This window comes from Aythya ferina (assembly GCF_964211825.1).
Source record: "Aythya ferina genome assembly, chromosome: 2".
Classification (NCBI taxonomy): Eukaryota; Metazoa; Chordata; class Aves; order Anseriformes; family Anatidae; genus Aythya; species Aythya ferina.
This window is the reverse complement of record NC_140297.1, coordinates 37,756,579-37,771,586: the sequence shown is the minus strand read 5'-3', so window position 1 is coordinate 37,771,586 and position 15,008 is coordinate 37,756,579. Positions and strand designations below refer to the sequence as shown.

At 44.9% G+C, this 15,008-nt stretch overlaps 1 protein-coding gene and 2 long non-coding RNA genes across 3 annotated transcripts in view; 1 reads left to right on the top strand and 2 right to left on the bottom strand.

Annotated features, from left to right (window-relative positions):
• PLCL2 (phospholipase C like 2) overlaps nt 1-1,979 on the bottom strand; it is a 99,834-nt gene extending 97,855 nt beyond the window's left edge. Inside the window, exons 1-2 of the mRNA XM_084509907.1 lie at nt 1,772-1,979; nt 639-1,181 (exon numbers count right to left, since the gene is read on the bottom strand). Coding sequence (XP_084366033.1) covers nt 639-938 — 300 coding nt within the window. The 5' untranslated portion in view covers nt 939-1,181; nt 1,772-1,979. The remainder of the gene's footprint in view (nt 1-638; nt 1,182-1,771) is intronic.
• A 1,104-nt stretch (nt 1,980-3,083) lies between these two features.
• LOC311432676 lies at nt 3,084-14,280 on the bottom strand. The gene is made up of 4 exons (XR_014690237.1): nt 14,113-14,280; nt 8,995-9,136; nt 7,897-8,034; nt 3,084-6,933 (listed from the first exon to the last, which is right to left on the bottom strand). It is a non-coding gene; the product is annotated as an uncharacterized lncRNA (long non-coding RNA).
• Nucleotides 13,222-14,324, top strand: LOC311432678. Its single transcript, XR_014690239.1, has 2 exons — nt 13,222-13,563; nt 13,745-14,324. It is a non-coding gene; the product is annotated as an uncharacterized lncRNA (long non-coding RNA).
• Nucleotides 14,325-15,008: the final 684 nt, after the last annotated feature.

The window sequence follows — 15,008 nt, the reverse complement described above, 5'->3', positions numbered from 1 at the left end:
CAAAGTGCCACCTCTCAGGAACCAGGGGTTCAGTAACAGACCAAAACAACAGTATTTGTGTAAGCAGCTGTGTGAAAAACCCTCCTGGCCCTCCTTCCACCAATCTACGTGCTACCATTGCTGTCCCCCCTACTTTTCAAGCAGAAACATCACCGTTCAGCATATGCAAAGTATAAATAGAGCTTGTTCCTACAGGTGAAGTACAGCACGGTCTCCTGTTCAGCAAGCTGTCACCGCTAAGGAGAAGAAAGCTGCCTGCTCTGCTGCCTCCCAGCCCAATGAGATCCCGAAGCTCCCATCACCTGCTGTGTGTCTGTCACACGCACAAGCCAATGGAGCCACCAAACTGCTCTGCACAGGTGCATCCCCAAAAAAAAAATATCAGGGGGCCATGTAATCCCTGCCTTCCCCTGCCAGAGAGGTGCCCATGTTGTCCTTCCACCAGCCCCCTGCGGTCTCCGGCCGAGCTTTCGGTCCCGAGCCACCCCAAAACACGCCGCCCCCCCCCCCACCAAGCGCTCCTGACAAAGGGAGAGGGGGGAGAAACGAAACAGAAAAAGGCAAAAAAAAAAAAAAAAAAAAAAAAAAGGAAGAAAGAAAGAGCCCGGGCTGTCACGGGGAGGCGCGGGTGCCCTCACCTTAATGATGCTGCTCCTCCGGGGGATGCCGGGCTTGCCCTCTCGCTGCAGCCCCCCCGGAGCCCCCTTCTCCTTGCTGTCCGGGCTGCCGGGGGGGGCCGATCCCGGCTCCTCGCCGGCCCCCAGCGGGGCGCAGTCCCCGTTGGAGACCCTGCTGGCCGCGCTGTCAAAGCGGGCTCTTCCTCCTCCTCCTCCTCCTCCTCCTCCGTCGCCGTCCCCTGCCCTCCAGGCCACCTTTCCCCGCAGCGGCCCGGGGGATGCGGGCAGCCCCCCGCCGCCGCCGCCGCCGCGCTCCGCCATCGGCCTCCCCGCGGGCACGGCGGAGGCTTCGCCGCTGCCCCCCGGCTGCTCCTCTTGCTTCCTCCTCTTTCTTCCCCCTCTTCTTCCTCCTCCTCTTCCTCCTCTTCCGCCTGCCGAGCGCCTAGGGCCGGGGGGTCGGCGGCACGGCTCTGCCCCCGCCGCCGCGCATCTGGGGGAGGGCGACGCGGGGTGGGGACGTGGAGGGGGACGGGGTTGGGGGGTGGGGGGGTCCGCGGGCAGCACCTGGGGAAGGGAAGGGAAGAAGAAGGGAAGAGAGGCGAAACGTGACGGGCTGAGCTCGCAGCAGGCGGCGGCTGGCGGGCGGGGGAGCGCCACAGCGCGGCGTGCACACGCGGGGACACACGGACACACGCGGGCGGACACACGGACACACGCGGCGGGGAGGGAGGGGAGGCACGGCCCCGAGCCGGGGCCACCCCGCCGGGCAAGGGGTAGGGGGGAAATGTGGGGGGGGTGTGTGGGGGGGGTGGGGGTGGGGGTGATGTGGGGGCAGCCCCGCGCCCCTCCGCCGCCTGCAGCAGGGAAGCGAGCGGCGGCGCTGATGGCGCCGCTTTCGCGCTCGCCCCAAAGCCGCAATCGCAGAAGCGGGAGCGAAAAGAGAAGTTGGAGGAGAAAAAAAAAAAAAAAAAAAAAAAAAAAAACAACCCGACAGCCCCGGGCACGGCACGGCGCGGCCGCGACCCCGCTCCCCACCGCCGGAACCGCCCGCGGGGCTCCCCGCAACTTTTTTTGGGTGTCCCCAGCCGCCCCCCCGGGACCCCCCCCCTTATAGGGCCGCCCCCCCGGGGCACCCCCGTCCCCCCGCTACCCACCTGGGTTAAGGTGACAGCCGGCAGCCCCCCGCCGCTGCAGCGGCCGCTTTCTCCCCCCTCTCGCCTCCTCCCCGCTATGGTCGCCGCCTCTGCCCGGAGCCGGATACGGAGCCAAAAGCCCGGCTGCCTCCCCTCCGCCTCCCCCGGCACCGGCAGAGCGGGGAGAAGCCGGCCCCGGCCGCCCCCGCCGGGAAACTCTGCGGGAAGGCAGGGGCAGGGCAGAGGCAGCCGGCCCGGCTCCCCCAACCCCTCCCCGCCCGCCGCCGCCGATCACGGGGCCGGCCCCGCCGCCAGCACCCCCCGGCGGCGGCTGGGGGCGCCGGGACCAGGGCAGGGCCCGGTTATGGGGCGCCCCCCGGGCTCCTCGCCCTCTGTTCCCGGGGGCTGGGGGAGGCTGGGGGCGGCCGGGGGCTTCCCCGCGGGTGTGGGGTGCGGAGAGGTGCGAGGGGAGCCCTGCGCGCCCCGCACGCCCCACACGGGCAAGAGGGTTGAGGAGTCGTGGCGGCTTTTACGCTGAGACACGGTTGAAAAATCGCTCTCGAGTTGGGTAGAGAAACCGAAATTTTCGGCACGTGGCCCCTCCGCTCGGCATGCCGGCCCTGGAGGCGATGGGGAGCTGCTCAGAGCATGGGCAACGTGAGGAGCTGTAGGGGCACCCAGGGCCCACACCGCCTCACCAGAGGTTTGACCAGGATTTGGCCGGAGTGCTTTGTGCAGGAGCCAGCCTCAGGCTGAACACAGAGCCTGCAGTTTTCATTTGGGTGCCCCCATTTGCCCTCTGGAGATGGCTGACTCCACCTGGAGCCATCAGGCATCGGGTGCCCACCGCTGGTACTTAGAGCACGACGGCACACGTCCCCCCTTTGGTGTGCAACACAGAGAGCTGTGCAGTGGGAACACCAAGGAGCACGTTATACCTCCTGTCCCGCAGCTCCAGGACCTCACCAAGGAGCAACCTCATGGCCCACAGCCTTCAGAAGGCTCCTTCCTCTGCCTGCCTTTGGGTGCCAAGGGGCAGCTCCCTCCTCCAAAACCAGGCAGGCTGTGAGGGCAATGCCTTCTGCTGCCGCTGGATGCTGTGGAATAATCTTGGCAGCAAGGAAGGGACCCAGCAACTCACCCAAGAGGTGAGGGGATACAGGAACGCACGTGCTTTTCTTGAACTGTTTTTGTATCGTGGAAGTGCCTCCCCCCTCCCCAGGAATAAATCTGCTTAAGGTCCATAATCATTACTTATAAATCAGTAATCTCTAGTCCGTGACAGTGTCATTCGTCAGCATAGCCAAAAGGTGCCACGAAGTCTTATCCAGCATGGGGGAAAGTGCGATCCTATTTGGAGAACATTATTTATTCAGCAGCATCTCCAGCGGGTCAAGGAGGCTAAGAGCCTGACACGGCTACATCACTCATACATATGGTCCCTAATTTTAATCAATCCATTTTCACTGCTAAAGGTTAAAGGAAAACTAAGACAAGTGAAGGATTTTGGCTGCAAACTGCAATGGACACTGATATTAAACTTGAGATTCAAAATAGCCAAAGTCTGTGTTTTTCATGAACTGGAGATTTTGCCATTTGTCCTCATCTGAACATCTGCTCCTGCCTGAACATCTTGCCTTGCCATGTAAGTAGGAAAAGGCAGTCCTGGGCGCTAAAGGAACTTCTAGTACCGTATCTGCAGCTGTGCCCATCACGAACCATTCCTACAGGAGACGCTTTGTCGTGAGACTCATCACCATTTCTTCTGCAGGATGAGATTTACACACACCAGGTACAACAAGTTATTAGAATCGTTTGTCACGGAGCGTTGCCAGTAAGCTGGCGAGGAAGATATGTGTTTTCAATCATTTTGCTATTTAAGATGCACATACTAAAACACCAATTTTGGGGCCTTTAGCAATATTTGATCAGTCCTGCCTCAGAGAAAAAAGAAAAAAAAATACTTCCCTTTTCAACTCTGCTTATCTGTCCGACATGTACAGAAACAAGATAACACCAGTGAAAAAGAAATCATTTAACTGTAGCCTTGGCAGTCCTGTAATGAATGATATCAAGACCTGCAGACATTGCCAGACTTTTGGCCCTAAAAGTGATGATTTAATACAAAGGAACTAGTAAAACTTCTCAACCTCATCCAAAGGGTGCGTGCCTGCAAATTGATATAATAGTACCAGCGTTATGCTTATTATAGTATCTTGTAGAAATTTAATTACTGATAAAAATGTGGCTATCAGACACTAAACTAGAAGGGCTGTGCCAGGAAGATGGAGGTAGAAAATAATTAGTTCTCCATTTCCAAGATTTCTTCTGTGACTTTTCATTCCCTGATTGTTGTTATTGCCCCCGATTCTGTTTTACAGAATTTCCTTACATTAGTAAAGTGGTTATGCAGATGCATTTTGAATGCATTAAGTTAAAAACCATTCCCATACACAAAATGAAGTGTTTCTGATAAACCTAAGTCTCAGAAGCGGCCACCAAAAGTGGTTTTTGCTATTGATATCTTGTTTCTCCTAGTGAGCTCACATTTCCAAAGCAGGCCATGTTATACAAATGCAGACCATACACTTTCTTTGCTAAAACTTTTGGAATATTATGAAGAAACTTCTTCACTATTATTATTCAATAGTGGCCTCGGCAGGCCTTATTTGTTTACTTGTTAAATGAAATGAGGATTATAATGGAATCAAAAGACACCTCTGTGACAATATTTAACTGTGGAAACTTGCTGTCATGTGCACATATTAGCTATTTCCATAAAATCCTATTAAATATCAGAGTTCCACAGCTAAGCTAATATTACCCATTGAACTTTTCTAACTCAAATAGTGTTGCAGTAGAAACCTGCCAAGAAACAGACTATGTTTAAACCAGTAATTAAATGACCAGTATTTAAATAAACCAAATAGCAGATTATCGCTAATATCCTAAATAATTTTTATTCCAAACATGAAAAGCTTTAATTAGCAATTATCTCGTTTGAAAATTGCTTTTCTGACATCTCCACTTGGAATTTGTTTCTTCTTTATTGCAAGTATCTCCACAATTCCAGTGATAATTTCTTAAATTGCCTGACTTGATTGTTCAGGTCACGGTCTTGCACATTCTTGTTTATTATACTTGCTTGTAATTAAGTATACATGTTTAAGTAGTCCCATTAAAGTCGGAATCTAATTCATAATTAATCCAAAGCAAAGTTTAGATATAAATAATGCATTATTGTATACAACATCTGTAAAGTGCAGGTGTGTCGTATGCACATAGGAAGAGCAGACTGTGCAAGCGAGGGGAATACGAACGGATGTGTACTGAAGACAGCAAAAAAAATGTAGGTAGGCAAACATAGGCTAAATTGCCAGATTTGTTTACTGGAAAACATTTGTTAACATTGCGTACTTGAAATTAATTATGTTTATAATTTTGGAAAGTTCATTATACTAGCAGTAAGTATGGTGATTTTTTTTATCGAGTAGATCAACCATTTCAGCCTTATTAATTGCAGCCTAAGGAATGTTTACTCTCTGTCCTACCTATCATGCCAATTAGTTTGGCTAACAGCCTACTAAATTTGACAGCTGAGGATTAACAAGAGCTTAACAGTAAAGCAACTTTTCCCCTACAGACTATTGAATCCAGAAGGGGTGTTTTTCCAAATCAGGATCATTCAGAAGCTCTTCTCTAAACTGCCTGTTATTAACACTATCTTAACTGTGGGGTTAGTTGGTTGCAACGGAGCCTTAAGTCACATTGTTCTGAAAATTAGACTCTTTGTTTATATGCTTAAAAAAGGTCAAGTTTTTTCAAAACTGAATGACAATGTTCCTTGCCTTTTAAAATATTGAACAAGACGCTTTAATGGAAAGCTAAAGAGCAGACATAAAGGTCTTTCTGGAAATCAGGCTCCCTTAAGGCCTCAGTTTGCAAACTAAAAATTAAGCCTCTTTTGAAAGCCTTGACCTAGGCACTAATTTTGAGTAACTGTGTTTGGGATCTCGAATTATCTCAAGTGGAAATGAGAGTTTATTATATTCTCATAGCATGTTGTCTGGTTCCTACTGTTGAAAGGGCTGAAAAACAAATCTTTTTGTTTGTTTGTTTGCTTGGTTGGTTTTAATACCACAGTTTGGAAAAACTTATTTTGTAACAATAATATCAGAGGTTACACTGGGTAAAGCTTCTAAGGAGCAAAAATTATATCTTCTTCAACAAAGAAAGACAGACAGAGTGGGTAAAGCCTGCTTCATGCACATTTAAACTGAGGCACGCATGTTTTGCAAAAGAGACAGCAACGATAAACCTGCCCTTGAAGTGTTTCTGATGCACCATTAAGAACAGCACACAAACTGTGTCTGCCGTCTCCTCCCGGCGTGGTGTGTCCTCCAAGGAAAAGTTACAGAGTTACAGAGCGGGCGGAATGCCAGAATTCTGCAAAGCATTGGATTTCATTTTGTCCCTCCTTGCGTTTGTTAGTAACTACTGGATATATACCGAGACATTTGACTTCTGGAACACAAGGCATTTCATAAGTCATCTATTCTTGTAATGTGAAGAATCTGACTTTATTATTACAGGAGCATGCAAATAAAACTGACCCCAGTGAACTTTATAACTTTTTAAAACCTCAACTTTGCTCTGGCAAACTAACTTGTGTTAACACTAATCAACGTATTTCATTAAATTCTCACATAGAAAAAAAGGATAAAGCTTGTAGTTTGCACCTTCAGGTTGATATGCTCTGCCAATTCTCTTCACAATAACAGATTAAACACTTCCACTGCTTTGAGGAAAACTGCATCTCTCCCCTTACAGCAGAGTACGTTAAGTAAAATAAGTTGATTTTTGTCAGCTGAGTTCTTTCTGAAATTTGTCCATTAAAAAAACTCTGGGTCTATGCAGCCTTAGAAGGAATGGCAGTGTGTTACACCTTTTCTTTGAAGAAAAGAGCTAACACATACATACCTCTGCTAATAAGCAGTTAACTAGGGTCACGTTGATGGATCTGGTTAGAAAGCTTATGACACACAATACCACAGAAAGAGAAAAATATGTATAAAAGAGGAATGAAGTTCTTGCGATGAATGGCAGTCAAAATCCTCATTATCCAATTCAGCCCAGTCGTTTTTCTGAATTACAAGAAATCATATAGTGCTCTCAGTATATACCTACAAAGAGGTGGAAGAAGAACAGCAGTTGATTCAACGCATCGTGCACCAAGACAGAAATGGATTTTATTTCAATAATCTGAGGAAACCACACAGCACAAATCCTTTGAAACAGTTTTTAAAAAGGTTACGAACACGTGGTGGAACATAGTTTCTCTTGCTATTTGAGGCTGGCAGACTGATTGCATCACTATGGACAGTGGGATTTGTCTCCGGTACTAAAACATGTAATGCAGTTCCTTAACCCCATTAATTTCTTTTGGATTGCTCACATTCATAAAATTATCATCAGATCTTGTCTGATAGAGATGGCAGCCTTGAGTAGGTTGCACTAACCAGCGTAAGTCTCAACAGAAGTTAATTCCTCCATTTGATGTTACCTAATCTTTCAACTTCTCATATTCATATGAGAAGTCAACAGTCATATTAGTTTTCTTTATTTTTAGCCATAAAAATGCTAACAAGTCACAGTATTTATAGATGCTTTCATATGCATATTCAAAACGTCTTTACTGGAAATAGCTTTATGGTTGAAACATCTGGTCGGAAGACCTCAACTAAGCATCATCCATTGTGCTCTTACCACAAACTGATAGAGGCACGGTAGGCAGAAAAAGCTCTCCTTAATTTCTCTGAAGCATTTATAGTAGATGGATAAAGCATCAATGAAAATCAGAGTCCTGGGCGTTAACATAACTTACTATATTCTCTGGATTTTTCAGATCAGCATATATGCAGAAAATCTCACTGTTCCTAAATGACATCTTTGTTTTCTGAGTAAACAGCAGCTGAAGTTAAGGGGAAATTACCACTTTCCTTCTGCCAAAAAACCAGAAGGGAATTTCCCCACATCTGTTGTTTGTTATGGCAAAGTACTCCTGGAAGAAGAGTCCCCAGGAGGCGTAACCTGAAGGGGGACAATGTGTGACTAAGCAGTACCTGGAGAATTTCTAGTTCTCTCACCTTTTTGCCTGCAAGTAAAGGTATCAGCAGGTTGGGAAAGCAAAGCTGTTCCAGCTGGCAGTCCTCTTACTCATTTTCATATTAAAAAAAAAAAAAAAAATCCTTCCATTCTTCATTCTCCCAGTCAGCTCCTCCTCTCTGTTAGGGAATGAAAGGAGGACATAAATGACTTGGCCACTACCCAAAGATGGAAGGAAGAACCCCAGAAAACTTAAGAAATTAGCATATAGCATGGATTGATGAAGAAAAAAGTATTTTTAAAAAGTGAAAATAGCAAAGAGAGAAAAAAAAAAAAAAAAAAAAAAAAGACAGAATGGTAACAGAATGGTAAAAGCTATTAACATTTATTTATAACAAGATTCAGGATTGCTGGATTGCTGTTATCATATTTTATAGCACTATGTGGCTGAGGGACAGTGAAAAATAAAAAGAATAAACTGAGGTAAGGGGCAAGTTGAAACTGTGAAAGTAGAGACACCAATGAACTGCTAAATGGAAAGCCACAGTAGGAGAAAGGGAGTAAGAACTGTTAGCCACTGAAATTGGAAAGCTGAAGAAAAGATAGAAGTGGTCAGAAGGAAATAAAAAGGGTTTATCAGATGGAAGAAAATATATTATTGTAAAGAATGTCTTGAGACTATTACAATGAAATTCAAAGAAATTGCTTAGCTGTCACGGGTTTTGACTGTACAGGGGAAGAAGAAAACTAGACAGACCATACAAAGAAGACTAGTGCCAGAGCTACATGTCTCCAGATACAATGAGGCAGTCACAGACACAGGCTGAAGAAGAGATTTTCTCTCTCAAACAACTGATACGTTTCTGTATGCATTTTGCCTGAAGCTGAGGGGTCTAAATGTGCACTTCTTGGCTGCTTGGTACTGGTCATTTCTGTATTTAATAAGGTCACTTTGTGGAGAAAGAAGATGTCTGGTTTGTGCTGCATTTAAAAATTTCCACCACCACCACCACTTTTCTTCTTTTTCCCCTAAATTCCTGAGATCTTCCCAACCAAGAAACAGAACACAGGTTTCTGTATCTATGAAGAGTAAAATCGGATTACTAATTGAGTTGTTTCTAAATTAATGTTAATTGTACCTGCACTACAGAGAAGACTGAAGGCTCCAGTCAAGATGAGGGCTCAGTGCTGTTGCCATCTACATGTACGTGCCACCTCGCAGTCCCGAGCTGGCCCCTAGCCATCCAGCCTGGAGTGCAAGCAGCGTGATCTCCCATCTGCCTGCAAAAGACCACAGAGACATTCTCCAGATAATTTAGGAAATGTCCCAGAGATGGAAATGGATCCGGGACCTCCAAAATTCCTAACCCCCTTTCTAAACACTCGATCATCTTTCTTCTGTGGAAAAATACCTTCTGGCGCATGGGTGCGTAACCTGAAGAAATTTAGGACAACGAGCAACGAAGAACTGAAGTGCTGTGTGTGTGCCCAAAGGACCTGCCAGTGTACAGCAACGGGCCTCACTGATTTCTGCCAGTCTGCATCCTTGTATTTCCATTTGTTTTAATTATTTTATGGTACCTCATACACTCTAAGCTTATTTGAACTCTCCAGTAAAACGCACTGTGATAACACCAGCCATTTCACGTAAATGATGCTGTACAGCTGCAAACGGTGGCGGTGTCAATAAAAGGAAAATTATCTTGATTAATCTTCATTAAGTGCAGCATTTTAACATAAGACAGGCAATGAAATTCACTGACTGATTTGCTTAACTTCATATCTTTTAAAGCCTCACAAAAGCTCCCTGGGTATTTGGAAATGCAGGTGTGTTTATCCCAACTCCTTACAATGAAGTACAGCTCTTTTTTTTTTTCTGACCAATTATCCCAGAACTTCAATTTTGCTGATTTCATTTGTTACTTCAGACTGAGGAGGTACTACATAAAAAGTTTAAATATTGTTCAATGTGAATAACAGTTTCTTTGGCCTTTTTTTTTTTTTTTTCCCCTCCTGTATAGCTTGTTGAATTATTAATAATGCTTTGCTTCACAATGTTTATCAGCATGGTCTCTGGATGATGATTATGCACACACACACATGTTCATGACTATTTTCTTTGTTTCCAGATTCTGTGGTGACTATCCTTTGTGTTGTGTTTTTTTGTTTGTTTGCTTGTTTGTTTGTTTTTCTCAGTAAAATTCAAAGCTGTGTTCTGGAAAAAATAGATGAAGTTTACATGAAGCAGATGAAATTGATGTTTCCAGCAAGACAAAGTATGTGAGAAGACCAAGGAAAGCTGAAGAACAATACACAGCATTGTTCCCCAGTAACCAGCCATAGCGAACACCTTCCAAATACTGGTTCTAAATGCAAACATGAGTTGCCCAAGAAAAAGAGAAAAATTGGCCAGAAAAACAGTAGGTTCCATAAATGGAGACTTTATTTGGATTTCTGTTTTATTGGAGTAAATTTGAAATTTTAATATGTGGATGACTTACAAATCCAGTGGGAACCCAAAATGAATTCAGCAAAGAAATCTTTACCCTAAGGCGTTAAGGTTGTTTCATCATATGTGAACTAATTTTCATGAGGTTGTCTAGTAAATTTTTAAATTTAATCAGAACTAACCTGAAATATATAAACTGCGTAGTAATTCTCTCTTCTCCTTGTAGACAAAGGACTGACCTTTCAGTTCACTAACAGAAATTTTTCTGAAATGCTGCCAGGCAAAACAAAGATTCCATCTCGATTTTACACTTTAATACAACAGTTTGAACATTAGAAACCCACCAAGGCAATTAAAACATGCTATTCTACATACAGAGCTGCTGTTCACATGCAGACTGTAATTAGCTATAGCCCCCCTTGTGCCTTACCTCAGCCTAGAGGAGCTGTGCTAGATAAGTTGAGGTATGGGTTCCTTGGTTGTCAGGCTGGCAGAAAGTCAGTGTAACACGAAGAGGAGGACAGTTATTCCCAGAGAACAAGAAGTACTGGGCAGATCCTGTGCATCTTGCGAGCTATAGCTTAATTAAAGCTTACAGAAATTATCTGAACATCTGCATTTTGTGCTGTTACCTAGGGCTCTCAGGGTATTCTTTATTGTGTTGGCAACTAAAAAGAATTGCAGATTTTATTTTATTTTTATTGCAAGAAGATAGAAGTTGAGAAATTCAACACGAAGACTCTCTATTTATGTAAATGAGGATGAAGTTAGGTTGGGTACACCAACTACATGAGCCACCCTTGAAGGGAACTCTGCTTGATTCATGTTGACATGCCTGGGCTCACATTATATTCATGTTGGTCAGTAGATACAGAGGTTCACTTGTGTTCAAATTTGTTCCTTTTTGTATGGGGCCAAGAGCAAGCAGTGACACAGAACCTTCAGGGACTGCAGTGCATGGACTCGGAACCCTCCAGAGGGGAGAGGTGCTAAGGATCAGGAGGGAAAAAGGGTACTGCATCCTTCAGGCAAACTGGTTTCAAAACCATACTCATTTTTGTATGACCCCACTCCTTGTGTGGTAATGCAGAAAATAGTCCCCCACTGCAGAATGAGTGCCCAAGAACCCCATAACTCGGAGATGCTAACAAGGTAACCATGACATCAGCCAAACCCCCTCACTTTTCAGGCCTATTCCATATTTCAAATACCTAATGACATTTCCTTTCCATTCTCTGGTATTGCTGTCTTCAGTAATAACATGTTCTGCAGCACTGCCAATCATTAATGATCAACTACACTCCTTAAATAAATGAATATCTTATAATTCGATACTGTCCTTTTTAATTTTGTTTCACCTTTCCAGGACTCTTGCGGACTACAGACATTTGCAACAGATCTTCTTTGCACTTTAGGGCCTTATCTTCCAAAACACAAAATGTTCTGGCCTCGATCCAGGAAAGCACTTAGATACATGTTGACATTTAAGTAGATGAGTGGCCTTAGTGAGGTCAATTGGGCTACTTATTTGTGTAAAGCTAAACCTGTCCTGAAATATTTTGTTCAATGGACTCAGACTGTTCAGCACTTTGAATGACTGAACCCTTTGTGAGATCATACACAATTATTGTAATTATTGCACAAATGCTTTATGCAATAATAATTGCTCTCCAAGTGATTAGAAATGTGCACACTTATACTTAACAATTACTGTATCTAATTTCAGTCCAACCCCATGGAAAAGGTATGAGATTATTTCCAATACATATGGGGTATTTCTAATTGCCACTGTGAATTTCTGTAGTGCCAAGGGGTGTTCAAATAGAAAGGATTAGGACATGCTTCGGTCTGAGGGTGACCTCAAACCTGCCCCAGTGAGCACAGCTGTCTCCCTCAACACTATGCAACACATGAACATTAAATCCCTAGTTTGTACTAGGGACGGACACATCCTTGCAGGCGCTAGCTCCTGTATCTTCCTGGGGAGCATTTTTAAACCAAGGCAAATGGCCAGAGCCCAAACTTGCAAGCATTTTTGACCGAAAAAAGAACACCAAGATACCTCCGCACTACGTTGCTGGCTCATCATGAGCAGTGTGGCAGCTGAACGCTGATTCTTTGCCCTACAATCCAGCAAGTCAATTATTCAATGGGAGACAGTTCAGAGTTAATTTTTATTCTTCCTCTAAAGAATCTGAACGGCTGTCTGCCCTCATTACTGATTTATTTTTCCTGTGTAACATCATAAACAGAAATTCACAAGAAAGAGGTTTTGTGGTCACTTACAAGTTCTTTTTCTGAGGCACCAAGCACAGAAGGGAAAGAAGATACAGCTTTTATGAGGCCTGATAGGAAAGTCTAGCCATGTCTGGCCCTTCCAGACCCTGTGACTTGCTGGGTGCAAGGCCCTGAGAGCTCAGTGAACCACTCTGCTGGGAGGAATTAATCGGCTAACAAGGGACACGCTCGTGGAGGCAGAACCGTTTCAGCCTGTGCTCTAAATTCAGCTTCCTCCAGACATTCATCAAATAATGTTTATGCATGATTTTAGTAAAAAAAAAAAAAAAACTCCAAGGCTTTCCTGATACTGCTACATTACCTAGTATATACATTCCTATACACAACAGGAAATATTGATCAGTGAGATCCTAATTAAGATTTTCCAGTGCTTGTTTACATATATTTTTTTATGATATTCAAGTTGTTCTGGAAAAGCAAATGCACTGACTTGGGGGGTATCATCTTCTTCATGGGTTCCTCATGCCACACCTGAACTCCCTGCCACCAGCTGAATGCCACCAGAGGTTATTACAAAGGGGTTAATCTCTGACCTTAATTAGTCCAGTACACAACAATCAGGGAGCTAATCAATACCTAGAGATGTGTCACTCCTTCCTTATAGCACGTCACTGTTGGCAGGAAGTAAAAAATTACCCCACAGGTAAAACCAGCAAAGCATCTGCCTTCAACTAGCCGACAGAAAAACCAGAAGCTGCACTCAGCGCCACTCAAACTAACACCCTGAAATGGGACGGCAGCCTCGCCTGGGCTCTGGGAACCTTTGAACTTCTCCGAGCAGAGCCATAAAGCTCCCAGCAGGAGGTCAGGGCTTCCTGCTCGCCGTGCAGCGAGAGCAGCGTGCGAGGAGGCCGCCGCGTCCCACACGGCAGCAGCAGGAAGTCACGGAGGCCTCCGCCAACAGCACGTTCACCAGGCCGGGTAAAACCCTCACGAGCTGCTGGGCCGAGCTCGGTCAAAGGTCAGAGTGGCTCCTAATCTGCTCCGCCGTAATTTTTGGAGCAGATTTTGTGCTGGACATGAAACAGGAAGCTATGGCCGCACTGCAGTCCAGCCACAGTATCTGTCTTTTCCTTTCATGTTTGTTTGTTTGGCTCAGCAAACCTATTGTTTGTTAACTGCTCCTATTGTTTCCGCTGCAGTGCATAGCATTTTGGTAATCCAGGAACTGCTGGAGCATTTGGGCTTTGAAAATACCTTTGAGACAAACATCACCGAGAGCTGCTGAGAGGATCAGTTCAAAATGCTGCTGTTTGCTTTGCTAAAGCCCTGCCGGCACACTGCTCTGAGGGGAACACACCTTCAGGATTCAGGGACATACAGCACAAAGAAGGAGCGTTCCTATGGCCAAAGGATGCAGATTTTAAACATGGCTTGAAAAAAAAAAAAAGCTTAGTCATGAAATTCTAGCACCAGAAATCAACCTGCTGGGTTTTCTGAATGAAAACAAGCAAACCAAGAAACAAAAAAAGCTAGGAGAACCTTGATCCAGGCTCCTCTTGAAACCTACCTGGAACAAACAGCAGTTTCGTAAGTCTTCTGCTCAAGTGTGTGCAGTTGAGCTTTCTCTTTCTCTTTTTCTCTCATGTTTCCAAAGTGCCTCCCTCTCACCAGTTACCAGGCAACAGAACAATATTGCTCTGCATGCGCATCCAGCAATAACTGGCATTGCACTGTATTTTTGCAGTTTCTCAGAGAAAATAAAGATGTCCTGAAATACTATCTCATATGATAAATAGCTACTGCCCGGAAGACATTTAAATGCTTAAAATGCTGATTTCTTTCTTCATAGAAATTCAGAGAATGAAAATAACCCATCCCTAATAAAGGAACTCCCATCCAAAGCAAACTTACAATGCTAAAGTAGACCACACTGCAGAAGGAAGCTGCTTCAGTTGTTATTTCAAACAATTAGCAGCCTTTTAGGTGTTACAGACACTCTCATAAGCCTTTATCTGAAAATCAAGGCAAAACTAAAGCAGCAGCTACATACATCAAGTTAAAGTGCATTTTACTGTTTTGGAAACTAAAATGCTGCCTTTGTGATGAAGCTGTCTTTTATTCCTCTTTTGTTTGCTGGTCTGATGTCAATAAAACCGCCAGGAAAGTTCAGCACTTTGCCCAGGAATCACTGCTTTTGGGAGCAGCCATAAAGGTGGGCTGGGACCCAGTCTAACCACAGAGCATCGCCCAGTCCAAACCCCCAGGGTCTGCAGCCCTTCTTCTGGAGTCAGGTTTCATTCAAGAAAAATCTGATTCTGGACCTTGACCCAAGCAACTCCGGGTCCTTTTGCGTAGTTGTGGTTCAGTTTCAAATTTCATGTTGTAGGTCAAGTTCACCTCGATGTACCACGAAGATAAGAATTTGAAGGCTTTGCAGTTTTTTAACTTACAAAACAAGAGAAG